General features: G+C 45.6%; 1 protein-coding gene across 1 annotated transcript in view; it reads left to right on the top strand.

Moving 5' to 3' along the window:
• The window catches only part of aqr (aquarius intron-binding spliceosomal factor), a 108,038-nt gene extending 100,331 nt beyond the window's left edge, over nucleotides 1–7,707 (top strand). The window contains exons 34-36 of the mRNA XM_056295785.1: nucleotides 528–702; nucleotides 2,052–2,162; nucleotides 7,155–7,707. Of these exons, the coding sequence (XP_056151760.1) occupies nucleotides 528–702; nucleotides 2,052–2,162; nucleotides 7,155–7,445 (577 nt within the window). The 3' untranslated portion in view covers nucleotides 7,446–7,707. The remainder of the gene's footprint in view (nucleotides 1–527; nucleotides 703–2,051; nucleotides 2,163–7,154) is intronic.
• Nucleotides 7,708–16,492: the final 8,785 nt, after the last annotated feature.

Genomic DNA, 16,492 nt, shown 5'->3' on the forward strand with positions numbered 1-16,492 from the left:
CACTGTAAACTATGTTTTATTAAACAGTTTGCCTATAGCAGCCACTCACACGGGATTCCTCCTCGCTGCGGGATATGATTCCTCTGCTGCTAATCCCTTAATTCTAGTGGATGGCAAGAAAATGTAACCTATCTGCCCTCTCCTGCGCTCCGCCACCTCTGCCTCTCTTTGTCAGGCTTGTTTATCCCATCTTCCTCTGCCTTTCTCTCCTCTGTCTCCCTCTCCGGTTTTGTATTTCTCCCCCTCACCTTTTGCTGCTTATCCCTCTCTAAACCCCTCTCCACCCACAGTCTGCCTTTTCCCTTCCTCTCCAATCTTTTTCACCCGCGCCTTCCACTCTGATCCCCTCACTTCAATTTTCCTTCTTCCCCCTCCATGTTTGATTTTTTTTTCTCTTCCTCTGATCTTGTGCCTTCCACCCACAAACAGACTTCTTGTCCCCCCCCCTTTTTTTTTTTCCTGTCAACCTAATTCTCAACTTGTCTTGCCCTCTCTCTCTCTTTGTCTCACTCTCTTTCTTTCCATAGGGATGTAAGACGTCTGGTGGTAGCCATGTCCAGAGCCAGACTGGGTCTCTACATCTTTGCCCGGGTGTCTCTTTTCCAGAACTGTTTTGAGTTGACTCCTGCCTTCAACCAACTCACTGCCAGACCACTGCAGCTGCACATCAGACCACACGAGTACTACAGCCAGGAACAGCCTGTGAGTAGGCACACATACACCGACACGTAGACAGAAGTGCAGTGAAGTTTCTCAAAGCACAACTGTTCCAGTCCAATAGATTTGACTTGTTCTCAGGGACTCGGACCTAGACCAATTTTGCGAGCAAGAACACACCATATTTTCCACATATGTGTGCCTATTTCCTAATACTGTAATGGTCCTATCCAACTCTCAACACCCAACCCCTATCTCCCAACTCCTCTCTGACACAGCCCAATGTCTCTGTCTAACCCTTTCTCTATATTCTGAATGGAATCATCCTCCACCCCACCCCAGGTCTTACTGTGGCTTTACCCTAAGGCTCTAGTCTCTTAACAGCATTCTGCAGGGGTTGTCTGCTAGATGCGGAAAACACAGGCCAGGCTATAATTAACCCCTGAAGGTCAGAAGGCAAAGACACTCCAAAATTCCACCAGGCTAGAGCGAGATGGCCACTGTCTGGTCACTGTTCATGTCTCACTGACTGGCGTGTTTGGAAACAGGATTGTCTGAAATACCCCTAGCCTCTGACACTTCCGCTGACACCAGAGTGTTTGTTCCCATGGGGGACAGCTCTTTTGGGCATACACATGTGGCCCCTGCTTAGCCAATTTATCCGGAGCAAAAACAGTCCCTGTTGCATGCACCCAAATGCAGATTCAAAGTCAGACCTCTTTCAATCAGTCTGAAACCTCACCGTTGCAAGCCCTTTTTTACAGTGCCAATCTAAAGAACTTTATAATGGTAAAAGATAACAGTTCTGTATTAATACTTTACACACATAGTTGGTTACAGTATTGGACAGGCAGTAAAACATAATGTCGCCTTAATACAGAAGCACTTTAAGGCACTCTCTCTATGATAGCTTCATTCCAATAAAACCACAGGGTTTACTTTTACAGCACTGTGGTCTGCATTGTACTTATTGCTACACACTACCCAATGGGCTGCTGCAGCTTCGGCAATTTAACTCCATTTAGGAGGCAACAGACAGTGGAATAAATACTCTCTCTGCCTCCCTCCTCAGTTTTGCTTGTGTGGCTCTGTCTGCATACTTGATTTTCATATTACAAACCTTGCATCCTCAATTCCTTTTGATGGTGCATGACCATTGATAATTGGAGACAGGCAGTGGGAGATTTACTTTTGATTTAATAAGCAGTCAGTGAGCAAACAATTTGTAATTTCCACGTACGTTTCTTCTTTGGATCAATAGCTAACAAGGATGATACTTTTGAAATTTGTGCAAGCCAGGTAGATGTTCTTCCTAATTATCCCACCCTCTAACCGCCCTCTGACACATCTCGAACCATCTTTAATTTCCTTTATTTATTTTTACTCTCAAACAGAGAGAAGCTTGTGACCAGCCAGATAAGGTGATCAAGAACATGCCAGAGATGGCCAACCTGGTATACAATATTTACATGCACATGATGCAGACTACTCAGCAGTACAGACAGGTAAGATCCATCATTAGCCATCAGTATACGTACACTCACCGGCCACTTTATTAGGCACACCTGTCCAACTGCTCGTTAACGCAAATTTCTAATCAGCCAATCACATGGCAGCAACTCAATGCATTTAGGCATGTAGACATGGTCAAGACGATCTGCTGCAGTTCAAACCGAGCATCAGAATGGGGAAGAAAGGTGATTTAAGTGACTTTGAACATGGCATGGTTGTTGGTGCCAGACGGGCTGGTCTGAGTATTTCAGAAACTGCTGATCTACTGGGATTTTCACGCACAACCATCTCTAGGGTTTACAGAGAATGGTCCGAAAAAGAGAAAATATCCAGTGAGCAGCAATTCTGTGGGCGAAAATGCCTTGTTGATGCCAGAGGTCAGAGGAGAATGGCCAGACTGGTTCGAGCTGATAGAAAGGCAACAGTAACTCAAATAACCACTCATGACAACCGAGGTATGCAGAAGAGCATCTCTGAACGCACAACACGTCGAACCTTGAGGCAGATGGGCTACAGCAGCAGAAGACCACACTGGGTGCCACTCCTGTCAGCTAAGAACAGGAAACTGAGGCTACAATTCGCACAGGCTCACCAAAATTGGACAATAGAAGATTGGAAAAACGTTGCCTGGTCTGATGAGTCTCGATTTCTGCTGCGACATTCGGATGGTAGGGTCAGAATTTGGCGTCAACAACATGAAAGCATGGATCCATCCTGCCTTGTATCAACGGTTCAGGCTGGTGGTGGTGGTGTAATGGTGTGGGGGATATTTTCTTGGCACACTTTGGGCCCCTTAGTACCAATTGAGCATCGTGTCAACGCCACAGTCTACCTGAGTATTGTTGCTGACCATGTCCATCCCTTTATGACCACAGTGTTCCCATCTTCTGATGGCTACTAACGCGCCATGTCATAAAGCTCGAATCATCTCAGACTGGTTTCTTGAACATGACAATGAGTTCACTGTACTCAAATGGCCTCCACAGTCACCAGATCTCAATCCAATAGAGCACCTTTGGGATGTGGTGGACCGGGAGATTCGCATCATGGATGTGCAGCCGACAAATCTGCAGCAACTGCGTGACGCTATCATGTCAATATGGACCAAACTCTCTGAGGAATGTTTCCAGTACCTTGTTGAATCTATGCCACGAAGGATTAAGGCAGTTCTGAAGGCAAAAGGGGGTCCAACCTGGTAATAGCAAGGTGTACCTAATAAAGTGGCCAGTGAGTGTATATCCTACAGGTATCATACTGCACTGTATCAGCTATTTTTTTTAATCTGTTGAACTGTACTGATGATTCAAAGCAGCTAGCCGCAGAAACTTCAACTGTCGCACTGCGCTTGGCAGTGAATATTAAAACTGCTTAATCAAAGGAAGGTATTCTACTATCATACACCAGAGTCAGTTTAAAACTGACACTTGAGGTCCTTTTTGTTTGACTATACACTGATGCCCACATGCACATATGCACGCACACACACACCCACACCTTATAAACCCACACTTTTGACGCCAATTCTCCCCAAGTCCCCTTACAATAGGCCATAGAGCAGGCAGCTTTCGAAGCAGTCTGTGTCTCATTTTTTGACCTTTAAACTTGAATGCAACACAGGAAATAGGTCAGATGTAAGGGAATTCTTTTAGTTCGTCTACTAGGTCATAAGCCTAGTGTACATTTTATGTGGAACTTGCCTGATATCAGACAGAATTATCAACTCGTTACACTCCATTTTCATCTTCAGTCTGATATTGCCTTCACCCTAACCAACTGATTTCTGTGGGGGAGGGGGATTTGATTTTCACTAACCAATCACTAGAGACCAACATATCCACCTTAATCTAATGTCTTTTCGACGCACGAGTAGACAACCTCTTTGCTTTAACTTATCATTATGAAGTAAATGTTGATAGTACAGTGTAGTGGCTATAGAATAATGACACCATCAGTGTTTAGATTGGGTCCCTATAGGCCCCGCTTTCACTATGCAATTTTGTCTGCCAGCGGGTATGATCTCACAGGAAAATAACGGCTCAATTTGCGGAACAAAGGAAGCGCATCAACCATTGCACAACCAAAATAGGGAGAGAATAGTGCTTTTGCTTTCCCCGGTAGCTGTCCTCCGTAGTGGAAATAGTGGATGGTGAAACAACTGAAGTGACAACACAGAAAGTTGAATCAGTTCACCTGGGCACAACGTTTATTGAGAAAACGTTTCATCACTCATCTAAGTGACCTCTTCAGTCTCAACTGACTGCGGGTATCCTCACCCTTATAAACAGCACAATGGCATAACGACCAAAACCAATGATCAGTTTCATATGCAAATTGCCGTGACCATTAACTAGATCTACAATGGCCATGTGTACTATTCACAGAGGACTGGGGAATGTTTGCAATCACAACATTGTAAAATGGCGACAGATGTACTCTTAGCCCCCCCCCCCCCTTGATTTAGGGATGGTCATTCCCTCTTCACATAGATGGCCTCTTTGATTCCCCTTTCAAACCATCATTCCTTGCCATCAAGGACGTGCACACCCTCATCCTTGAAAGCGTGACCACTACAGCGTCCGGGTGGTGTGGCTGTCTATTCCGTTGCCTACCAACATGGGTATCGGCGGTTTGAATCCGTGTTTTACCTCTGGCTTGGTCGGGCATCCCTACAGACACAATTGGCTGTGTCTGCAGGTGGGAAGCCAGGTGTGGGTATGTGTCCTGGTTGCTGCACTAGCGCCTCCTCTGGTCGGTCAGGGTGCCTGTTCAGGGGGGGAAGGGGAATTGGGGGGAATAGCATGATCCCCCAATGCGCTACGTCCCCCTGGTGAAACTCCTCACTGTCAGGTAAAACTAAGCAGCGCAGCTGACGATCCACATGTATCGGAGAAGTCATGTGGTAGTCTGCAGCCCTCCCTGGATTGGCAGAGGGGGTAGAGCAGAGATCGGGATGGCTCGGAAGAGTGGGGTAATTGGCCAGATACAACTGGGGAGAAAAAAAAAAAAGGGGGGGGGGTTTAGAAAAAAAGAGAGTGGCCACTGGCCTGTAGATGGGTGTAGACTGTGGAGTTCTGGCCTGACGCGTTAGCTCTTCTGCGTTGTGCCATCCTCTTCACCCGAGTCTGTTTGGTTTTCCCAATGTACAAGTCACCGCAGTCCTCCTGGCACTGGCACTTGCTCTGTTTGTGCCAGCTGATTCAACTTTCTGTGATTTCCTTACCTGGATTGTTGAGCATACATAAAAACAACTGAAGTGACAGTGGGAACTCTACCTGGCAAGAGGAAAAAGAACCCCGTTGACGGAGGAGGCAAAGAAGGTGGAGCAGGAGATTGATAGAAACAGAGGTAAAACAAGAGTAAATGTCAGATGGGCATTCACCCGATGCAGTGAACTCCAATGTTGTATTTAACTCTTGTTTCCTTGTCGAGATCTGTTTCTCCCTCGCTAGACGAAAATGTTCACATGGAAACAGGTTAGCTATCGGTTGTCTATCAGGTTAGCTATCGGTTAAGGTAAGCATTAGGTTAGGCTTAGGGTTAGGTTGAGGTTAGGTTAAGGTTAATCAAGCATCCCAGTGTTGTATTGAACTCTGGCAAGGGGGAAACAGATCTCAACGGGGAACAGAGTTCGATACAACACCCGGGACTTGAGAGGGTTCCAAACCGACATTCAGTCGGCATTCTTTCTACAGTATCAGTAAGTAACACAGCCTGCCTACTCATTAATACTACCGGATGTTTTTCTCTGCCTTAGTCATAGCACTGAGATCAGGGTTTCTGGTTCAAATTGGGATTCTTTGGTTGCTTCTTGCTTTGGACAGTAGCCAGGCTGCTAATAAATGGAAAGCGATCCATCCCTCCTCCCCCCTTTTTCTCCCTAATTGTACTTGGCCAATTACCCCACTCTTCTGAGCCCTCTTAGTCGCTGCTCCACCCCCTCTGCCGATCCGGGGAGGGCTGCAGACTACCACATGCCTCCTCCAATACATGTGGAGTCGCCAGCCACTTCTTTTCACCTGACAGTGAGGAGTTTCACCAGGGGGACGTAGCACATGGGACAATCACTCTATTCCCCCCAGTTCCCCCGCCTCCCTGAATAGGCGTCCCAACTGACCAGAGGAGGCACTAGTGCAGCGACCAGGACACATACCCACATCCGGCTTCCCATCCACAGACACGGCCAATTGTGTCTGTAGGGACGCCCGACTAAGCCGGAGGTAACACGGGGATTCGAACAGGCGATTCTCATGGATCTGTTTGTTTTTGCAACAGCGGCGCAAACAGTTGGAAATGCTAGGAGGGGAAAGTTGAGAAGTTGTCTGCAGCCGCTTTAAGTCGATGCTGATGCCAACATACTGGTTTTGCTGGGATTTTAAGAGTGGAGTGGAGCGAAGTAAAAACAAGCTACGATGCAGGGCGATATTGAGAAGACATGTTGTCTAATGCTTGACAACAGCTTGATAATGGTATTAGTCCCCCCGCAGCGCTCATTAGATAATTGCTTTTTCAACCGAGAAACCACTGTTTCATGTCGTGATGCCAGACCAGAAGAATCAGTCAACTCGGTGGAGTGGGTGGATTCAAAGGTCTGGACCCAGGCAAATGTGAAGCTTCAGCTCCAACATATCTCCAAAGGGTCATATATGAAATCTGTTACTAACTAAAGAGACAGAATTATAGCACGACAAATGTTAGGGAAAGGGAAATGTCAGAGGAAGGGGAAGGAGGATTAATGAATGCATATTGGAAAACAACATTTCTTTGTACTATGAGGTCATCTGAACCATATTGTCTTCAGTACAGCATATTTACCAACAGGATTTACCGAGGATATATTTTGCGTGAGGTGGATGAACATACAATTAGAATTAAAAGTGGAATATATATATTTACTTTTTTGTTTCTCGTTTGTTTGTTTGTTTTTGTTTTTTTGTTTTTTTTTGTTTGTTTTTTTTTTGTTTTGCTTTCTGTCCTTTACTGTACAGCAACAGCAGAAGCTGGCTCTACCCCCAAAACAGACCAACACAGAGGCTGTAGTCCAGGATGCAACGATGAGCTCTGGGGAGCAGAAGGAGGATGAGAAGAAGAAGGGGGGGGAGGAGGAGGAAACCCCCATGGAACAGGAAACCCAAGATGGCAAGCCAAACTCTGAGCCAGAATGCAGAGCAGAGAAGGAAGAAAACCAGGAGAGGGAGGAACATGCCAAGATGCCAGAGCATCCCGGCAGAGACAGCGACAGTGATGGGGAGGACAGTGGGGCAGAGCAGGAGCCATAGAGCACGCCCTCTTTTTGCTCATCGAGGACCACTTTCTTATTAAATGGTTTTAATTATGGGGAACATATTAAACTGGACTGTCTCTAAGAGGTAGAGATGTGTGTAGTTTCAATGAATCTATGAAGATGTCTTTTGTTTTCTACTAAAGCTATGAAGATGAAAATTCTCATGGGTGTCATTTGAGTCAACGTTTTTAACTTTTTTGTAATCAATTGTACTTTTCATTAAAAAAGGAAACACCATCCAACGCTGATATAATACTTAATATTTATGTACGGCAGCTTGTAATACCCTCTTTATAAGGGTATCATCTCTTTTTCTTTGTCTTTCTCTCACTCACACACACACACACACACACACACACACAAACACACAACAAATACAATGCAGTCATCATGTTTTAAGCCTTGTTAAAATCTCCCTGTCATGATACTTCATTCATCCTCTTCCCTCCCCCTCTTTAAGCACAACTGGAATCTGGCAATCTGATTGGCTCAGCCTATAGCAGCTGGACAAGCTGCTACTAAGCTGCATTTGTAGGTCACTCACCCAGCCCTAGGGCCACCATACTTGGGAGGATTTGAACCTGCACTCTATGGATGTACACAGCCGCTCAACCAGCACTCTTAAATCCTTTGCCATTCATAAGTTTTGCTTTGGTACTTGTAACCTAATAGAATCGTTGATATTTTTGCTCTCAGGGTGTTGGAATTCATGTTTAACTGTTAAATACAGTAATGGCTTGCAGGTTCATGATTTCAGTCATACTTTTGTATTCAGTTGCAGCACAGTTTGACCAGTCACATCATAATGACATTTTCACTGCAAACTGTAACTTGTGGTTGTTCCAACTTTGGCCTTGCGTGGGTAGTTTCTGCCTTGCTCCTCTGAGCATTAAGAGGCAGAGAAGTCCATGACCTATGGAGCGACGTGGCTCAGGAGGTAGAGCGGGTCGTCTAATAATTGGTAGATCACTGGTCCGATCGCTGGCTCCTCCAGAGAGCGTGTCAAAGTGTCCTTGAGCAAGACACTTAACCCCGAACTGCTCCTGAGGAGCAGGTTGGCGCCTGGCATGGCAGCCTCCACCATCAGTGTATGAATGTGGGTGGGTGTGTGTGAATGGGTGAATGTGAGGCATACATTGTAAAGTGCATTGAGTGCTCGGTAGACTAGAAAAGTGCAATATAAATACAGTCCATTTACCATTTACTCCATTATTCTAGACAGCTGCACATGTGGTAATCATCGTACACCAGAGGTTAGCTTGTTGCATCATACTTCAGGCAGCCTCGCCCACCACCTTGCTCTGAGACCACAGTTCAGCTACAGACTTGATCCAGCCTGGACCAGTCAAAAGACTTGATGCTCTTCTGCTGGTGCTGGAAAGCCATCTGTTGGTGGATATACAGGCATGTATTTGGTACATTAAGAGAATCTGAAGCTTCATCGTTCCCTGTATACATGTAAAAACAAATCTTTGGGTGGTTGTACTGTTTGGGGAGGTCCATATGAGTACTTCTGAGTAACACTTCCTTCGTTGCCAGTGGTAAAGGATAAAGCAAGAGGTTAAAGAACAAATATTAGGGTGTTCCGAGTAGCGTAGCAGTCTATTCCATTGCCTACCAACCAGATCGCCAGTTCGAATCCCTGTTACCTCTGGTTTGGTCGGGCGTCCCTACAGACGCAATTGGCGGTTTCTGCGGGTGGGAAGCCAAATGTGGGTATGTGTCCTGGTCGCTGCACTAGCGCCTCCTCTGGTCGATCGGGACACCTCTTCAGGGGGAGGGGGAACTAGGAGGAATAGCGTGATCCTCCCACGCGCTACGTCCCCCTGGCGAAACTCCTCACTGTCAGGTGAAAAGAAGCGGCTGGCAGCTCCACGTGTATTGGAGGAAGCATGTGGTAGTCCGCAGCCCTCCCCCGGATCAGCAGAGGGGGTGGAGCAGCGACCGGAATGGCTCGGAAGAGTGGGGTAATTGACCAGGTACAACTGGGGAGAGAAAGGGGGGGGGGATCCAAAAAAAAATAAAGAACAAATATTGTTCCAGTTAGATGAGTGCAATGTTAAACTGCTCCCACAAATTATCAACAGCTTACAAATTTGGTTGACAGCCCAGTAGATTAAGTGACTGATGTTGTACAAAGCAGAAATATCTCATAACTCAAAACATTGGCTGTATTGGCCGTTTTACAGCACGTTGCATGTAAGCACAACACTGACATGCAATAAACTGGGTTGTCCATCAAAGTGCAGAAACTCATGACAAGGCTTCTGGAGTCACATGAATGTCCACATTGTGTAATATCCTCCCTCTCTCAAGCCTCCCAATTGCTGGATATCTGTTTTCTATCAGCTGGCATCCTCAGCATTCGGGTTCCTTGTGGTAACTTATTGTAGTAAATTAGAGCTAACTAGTGGGAAGTGGCCACTGCTCACAAGGACAATTGCCAGAAGCCCTGAGCAGGAAAAGAATCGAAGGAAAATATCCACAACCAGGGAGGAAAACACCACTCTCGCTTTCACCACAACTCTGCACTGCTGAAGGTGAACATGTCTTTTATACTCACCCGACAGGTATTCTTTAGGCTATTGGCTAAAGCTCCCTACTCTAACCACTGTTACAGGTCTTACGTGTTAGAAACTAATGGCATGCGGTGAAGCTGTTGGATGTGCCTTAATGCTCATAGGCAGTTTACAATTGTTCACTGTAATTACGTTTTCTGTATGCTGTTTTTGGAGTACTCATACAAGCATTTCAATTGACTAATGTGCTTAGTTAGAATTGGCTTATTTAGTTTGAATAAGTGTTTCTTTACTCTGATGCAGAGGTGACAAAAACAGGTCCAGAAAGTGTAAGTCTGAACCATGCATTTCCTCCAACCGTGTACTCCGATATATTCTCTGCACCATTGCACTTTTCTTATTTCACCTGTATATAGTCAATCCTTGTGTTTATATCTGAAGATTGTTGTGGTGTAGTGTTGTTATTCTATGTTAAGTACACTGAGAGAGCCACGAAACCAGAGTCAAATTCCATGTACGTGCAAACCTACGTGGCCAATAAATCTGATTCTAAATCAGACTATTTCATTCCCCTACCTAGCTGAAGAGCGGTGTTGATTAGAGTCAACTGGTTTAGTACATGGGTGGAGCAAATACCTCATCAGGACTTTTTACTTTCTGGACCTGGTTTTGCCACTTCTGCTCTGATGTGTTATTGAATTTCTTCAGCGCTCTCTTTCTTGAAATATCTCTAAAGTTAATATAGATGATAGGGAAAGGCTGCATTTGCTGGCTTTGTCATTTAGTCGTGCTCTCTGAACAGCTGTGCCTGTATGGTCTTTTTGTAAATTATCATTCACTGTAAGGAATGTTCCCCAAAAGCACGGGATTCACTCGGGTTTTGTGTGACGTGTGTCCACGACCCTATATGGTAATTATGTCACAACAGGAAATACACCGCTGAAGCAATAGGGGAGCGTTGTGAGACAGAAGCCATCTGACCGCTGTCTCTTTAAGCTTTAACAGGCTTAGGAAATCAATCTAACAGCACACTGGACTTTTACACTTGTAACACTGTCAGGTCTACCATCTAAATTTTCAGGGTAAGGATGCAGTAAAAATATATTCACAAATTACTGGCTTTCTTGGGAAAGAAAAGTTTATTGAAGCAAATGTGGACTGCAGAATGTTGGCACTTATACAAACTTTCTCAAAGCTTTGCATAAATTATCGGGTCAATGACAATTACACATTGTATCACATACCAATTAGCGGTGTCTCATAGATAATACAACGTGCAACTGTGAAGCCTGGAATAGTAGCACATTATACCATCAGCCGTCGTTATTAACGCTGACAGCTAAATAATGCTTATTACTGAAGTTATGCATGATCTCTGTTGATCTGCTGTTAGTGAGTGAGTAATGTGCCCGGGCCAGTCTTCAACAGGGTGTAAGTTGGCGGCCAGTTGACCTCAACGGCCAGACAGGCATGGTGGTTATTGCATGACGCTGCCAGCTTATCATGCTTTGTCAAGGCCACCGCTAAATCCTGACAAGTACATCCAGATCATCAACAGGGCACGTTCCAATCTGATAATCTCCCGTCATCACTGAAGAGGCGTGGTCCACCGTTGAGACTCTCCCCCTGATAATATCACAGTGACAGATACGCTGCTATGCTGGAACTCCTCAAAGATGAAAGCGCTCTCCTCAGCTAGGCTTTCGTTCCCCCCCCCCCCTTTCTCTCCCCAATTGAATTTGGCCAATTACCCCACTCTTCTGAGCCATCCCGGTCACTGCTCCACCCCCTCTGCCGATCCGGGGAAGGCTGCAGACAACCACATTCCTCCTCCGATACATGAGGAGTCACCAGCTGCTTCTTTTCACTTGACAGTGAGGAGTTTCACCAGGGGGACGTAGTGCGTGGGAGGATCACGCTATTCCCGTCAGTCCCCCCCCCCCCCGAACAGGCACCCCGATCGACCAGAGGAGGCATTAGTGCAGTGTCCAGGACACATACCCACATCCGGCTTCCCACCCTCAGACATGGCCAATTGTGTCTGTAGGGATGCCCGACCAAACCAGAGGCAGCACGGGGATTCAAACGGTGATCCCCATGTTGGTAGGCAATGGAATAGACCACCACGCCACCCGGATGCCCTTATAGCTAGACTTTCTCTTAAGCTGGATTTTTTTGATTCCACCACTGCAAATGTAAAAACAGTTTGTGGCAGTATTTGGTTATTCAAAGTGTGCTGATATATCTCTCCTCATAACTTCTCAATTCAGCCATTTTATGTTCTTGTTAGAACCACTGTAACATGCTAAGTCCACTCACTTTCTTTCCTTACCCCCAGACTAGGATGGCCAGTTGTGGGTCATGTTTCTGGAGCATCATCTGGCTGGTGGTTCTTCTGTGCCTGGGCTGGCCCCTCAGCATCACCCTTGGCGGTCTCTATGGTCTGGTCACCCCCCTCACCACCTGCATCGGCCTGGACCGACTCTCCGACCTGCTCCTGGAGGGGGCCAACCTGGGCCGAACTTGTGCCCTGAACATGAGGCACGGAAAACCCTTATGTTGAGATTTGGCTCGAGCTGGCCTGGATGAAGCCTGGACACCGAACAGATGATACTGGGAACCAGACCAAAATTCTTACTCCCCTATTTGAGGAGAACTGTTTATTCCCTGTGTTATGTCAATATGTCCTGAAGTGACTAGCACTTTGGTGCAAAGATTTTAAGCAATTTCTCATTTTTAACAAAACCAAGTGGTCCAGAAGGTCTGGGAAACAAAATTCCTCTAGCTCTGTGCACATGCTAATTAACTATGGATTTCATATTTGTGTGTTTGTCTGGAGTGACGAAGGCCTCTTGTTCATGGTCTGTGTTTGCTGGGTAATTCGTGATGACACTGCACAGGGCAGATAAGAGTGGAAATAGCAATTTAACAATGGAAATGCTTAGACTTGTAAATGACTGTATGGAAACCTATAATACGATTAAAACTGCTTTGAACTTGTCCTCTGTGTTTGCTGTTTGAATTGTATACAGAATTTAGAGGGAAATGGGTGTCAACAGGTTTTACATTGGAGCTGAATAGATATCAAGAGATGAGTTCGGGTCTCATTTAAAGAAAATCCAAAGGCTCAGTTTCACTGTGTTCTTCAGTGTGACTCTACGGAGGAGAACTGGAAATACCCGGTAGAAAATTTGATCAAATCCCTCCTTACATTTACATGCACAGTGGATGTCAAACACCCACATTGCTTTTGCTCCGTCCCTCTCTAAATCTCTTTCCCTCTGTTAAGAGACTTACGGTTTAATCACCATCCACAAAACTTTGACTTTGACCTTAGCTGGAGGTCTGCTGTATTGTACCACAGAGAATCTCAGAGGCAGATTTGGTTGTGTTTAATTCCATCACTTTAAGGCTAGTTTCCACCGCGGTGACTCAACCTTATGCGCTCTGAGCTATCATGACAAATGACGACGGGAACGCTTGTACAAGAGCAAACTTTTAAGAGGAACAGCATGACAAATTACCATTTTTGTGCATGCTATATATTCATATTGTGACCTTAAGTCTCCTTCCGCTTACACTGAATTGCGTGGCATGGTTAAAAATAATGGAGACACACACCAAATAAACAGTGTGAAGCCTTCAGGGTTGTCTCAGTGGCAGTGATCTTCTGTTAATTCCAAATGAACGGAGGGACTCTGATTCAACATTAACTGGTTTTCAACCATGTCCTTCAGTCGATTGTAAACCTGGGGAAAAATAAAGTTATAGTTATAATTCGAAAGTGCAGCGGAGACTGGTACACCTGGCAGTGGTTTTCTCAAGGCTGTGAAATGCTTCTGCATAGATATACATAAACGTCTCTGCAAAGCATCCCAGAGAAGGGCTTTGTGGATGGCCACGACTCACAAAGAGTCACAGGGACACACCTCCATAATCCCAGCAGTGCTTTGACCGTGTCTGCGGGGCTACAAGCGGGTGATGATCAGACATGACTACAATCATCTAATGCAACAAGGAAAATACCCTACTCTGAAGGCCTCAAATAAGACAAGGATCATTTGATTTTTGATTTGATATACTTTATTGATCCCCGTGGGGAAATTCATGCTCTGCATTTAACCCATCCTAGCTGTGTAGCTAGGAGCAGCGGGCAGCCGCCGTGCAGCACCCGGGGACCAACTCCAGGTCTTCCTTCCATTGCCTTGGTCAGGGGCAAAGACAGGAGTATTAACCCTAACATGCTTGCCTTTTTGAAATGGGGAAAACCGGAGCATCCGGACAAAACCCACCGCAGACACAGGGAGAACATGCAAACTCCACACAGTGGACGACCTGGGACGACCCCCAATGTTGGACAACCCTGGGGTTCAAACCCAGGACTTTCTTCTTGCTGTGAGGCGACAGTGCTAACCACTGGGCCACCATGCTGCCCAATCATCATCACGGAGGAACAAAGCTGATGAAGCCTGCAGGTGAATTATTCCGTTCTCCAGTGTATTTTTATTTTATTTTTTTTGCTGCTGTATAGATACGTTAATCATATTTAACTACAAAATACATTGGAATCTGTTCAGAGTACTTTTATAATATTAGCTACTGAATACTTATGTCTTATGTTCCCAGCAAACTTCGGCCTTCATCAACTTGAGATGCAGAAAGCCGATAAGCCCACCTGAAGTGCAATGCAATGCCACTTTAAAAAAAAAACCCAAAAAACTCTCTTTGCACTTGTGAAATAGGTGAAAGGAGGCAACACATAAAGCCAAATTCTGTTTGAAAGGAGATTTCAAAGATGTCTGGGAGGCTGTAAGGCAAGGAAGGAGACTGACTCCAGCTTCCATGAGGAAAAAAGACTGACAATGAGCTTTGGTATGCAGCGAGACGGTTTGCCCAAGACAGTAATTAAATACTGGTGATGTTGCTCATGTGATTCTGATGTCTGAAGTTCCCCCATTTGGTAAAGCACAGTCTGAGCTACAGCACCCATCCCACAAGGTTTTCAAAATCATGGGTCACAGAAAACATTTATTTTTGTACTTTCTGAATCCATGAAAACAATGCAATGATTTAATTGCATTCAAAAATATCAAAAACTGTTTAATGTTGACATGCCTTGTCTGTTTTTTTTTTTTATCATAAGTGGGACATGACTGGAGACTAAAAAGGGGTGGGACATGGCTGGAGACAAAAAAGGGGTGGGACATGACTGGAGACAAAAAGGGGAATACTGCATTGATGAACGACATAGGGAGGATTGTTAATGACGCTTTTTGACAGGTAATGAGAATGCATTGCTCATGTTACCGCAGAAAGAAAACAAAGAAGAAGAAAAGACATATTTGATGGGTCCGAGACCTGCTAAAACTGTCTCCACAGGGGACGTCCAGGTGGTGTGGTGGTCTATTTGTTGCCTACCAACACAGGGATCTCCGGTTTGAATCCCCATATTACCTCTGGCTTGGTCGGGCGTCCCTACATATGCAATTGGCTGTGTCTGCGGGTGGGAAGCCGGATGTGGGTATGTGTCCTGGTCGCTGCACTAGCGCCTCCTCTAGTCGGTCGGGATGCCTGTTCGGGGGGAGGGGTAACTGGGGGGAATAGCATGATCCCCCCATGCGCTACGTCCATCTGGCAAAACTCCTCACTGTCAGGTGAAAAGAAGCGGCTGGTGACGCCACATGTATTGGAGGAGGCATGTGGTAGTCTGCAGCCCTCCCTGGATCAGCAGAGGGGGTGGAGCAGCAACCGGGATGGCTCGGAAGAGTGGGGTGCTTGGCCAAATATAATTGGGAGGGAAAAAAAGGGGGGGGGGGTCTCCACAAATGTATCATGGCGTGAAAAAGTTTGGAAGCCCCTGCCACAAGGGGATCCAGTGTGTTGCTCAAAAGCACTTCAGCAGAGCAGATGTATGTCTACATTGGGACTCGAACTCAGAGCCTCAGAACAGTCTCCATACTCACTGCACCGCCGATGGTGTAAAAGTAACATGCTGCTTATAGAGATGGAAAACAAAATATGTGGCATTTCTCTGAAAATAGGGCAACAGCAGGTTATTAAGCTGAGCTCTGCTGTCCCCCCCACCCCCACCCCCGAGGCGAGGTTCCTGGGTACCTTGAGCCTTTGTGTCTAAAACTCAGAACCTTTCCTATCTGTTTTGACTGACACAATGCATTGTCAGCAGTTTCCCAAATAGCTCAGGAATCTCTATGAGGACTTAGTGAAAAGCTGCCTACCAACCAATCTGGGTATAGCAGTGCATTTTGTAGCTTATTCAAATTCAAATTTATGAATAATTCATTTTCAATCTAAATCACTATTCAACCTCGTTTTCTGTCTTACCGTTGACTGATACACACATTGACAAAATCTCAGTCTTGCTTTTCTAATCTCAGAGAGGTTCCTTTAGAAAAAAATTTTTTTCCAAACCCCAAATGTGTAGTGCAATATTTATGTGTCATATGAAACCTAGTTAGATTTTTTTTGTCTTGCCCAATTCTGCTCTCAAAAGGCCTAAAGGTAG

The sequence above is a fragment of the Lampris incognitus genome, chromosome 16 (assembly GCF_029633865.1).
Source record: "Lampris incognitus isolate fLamInc1 chromosome 16, fLamInc1.hap2, whole genome shotgun sequence".
Classification (NCBI taxonomy): domain Eukaryota; kingdom Metazoa; phylum Chordata; class Actinopteri; order Lampriformes; family Lampridae; genus Lampris; species Lampris incognitus.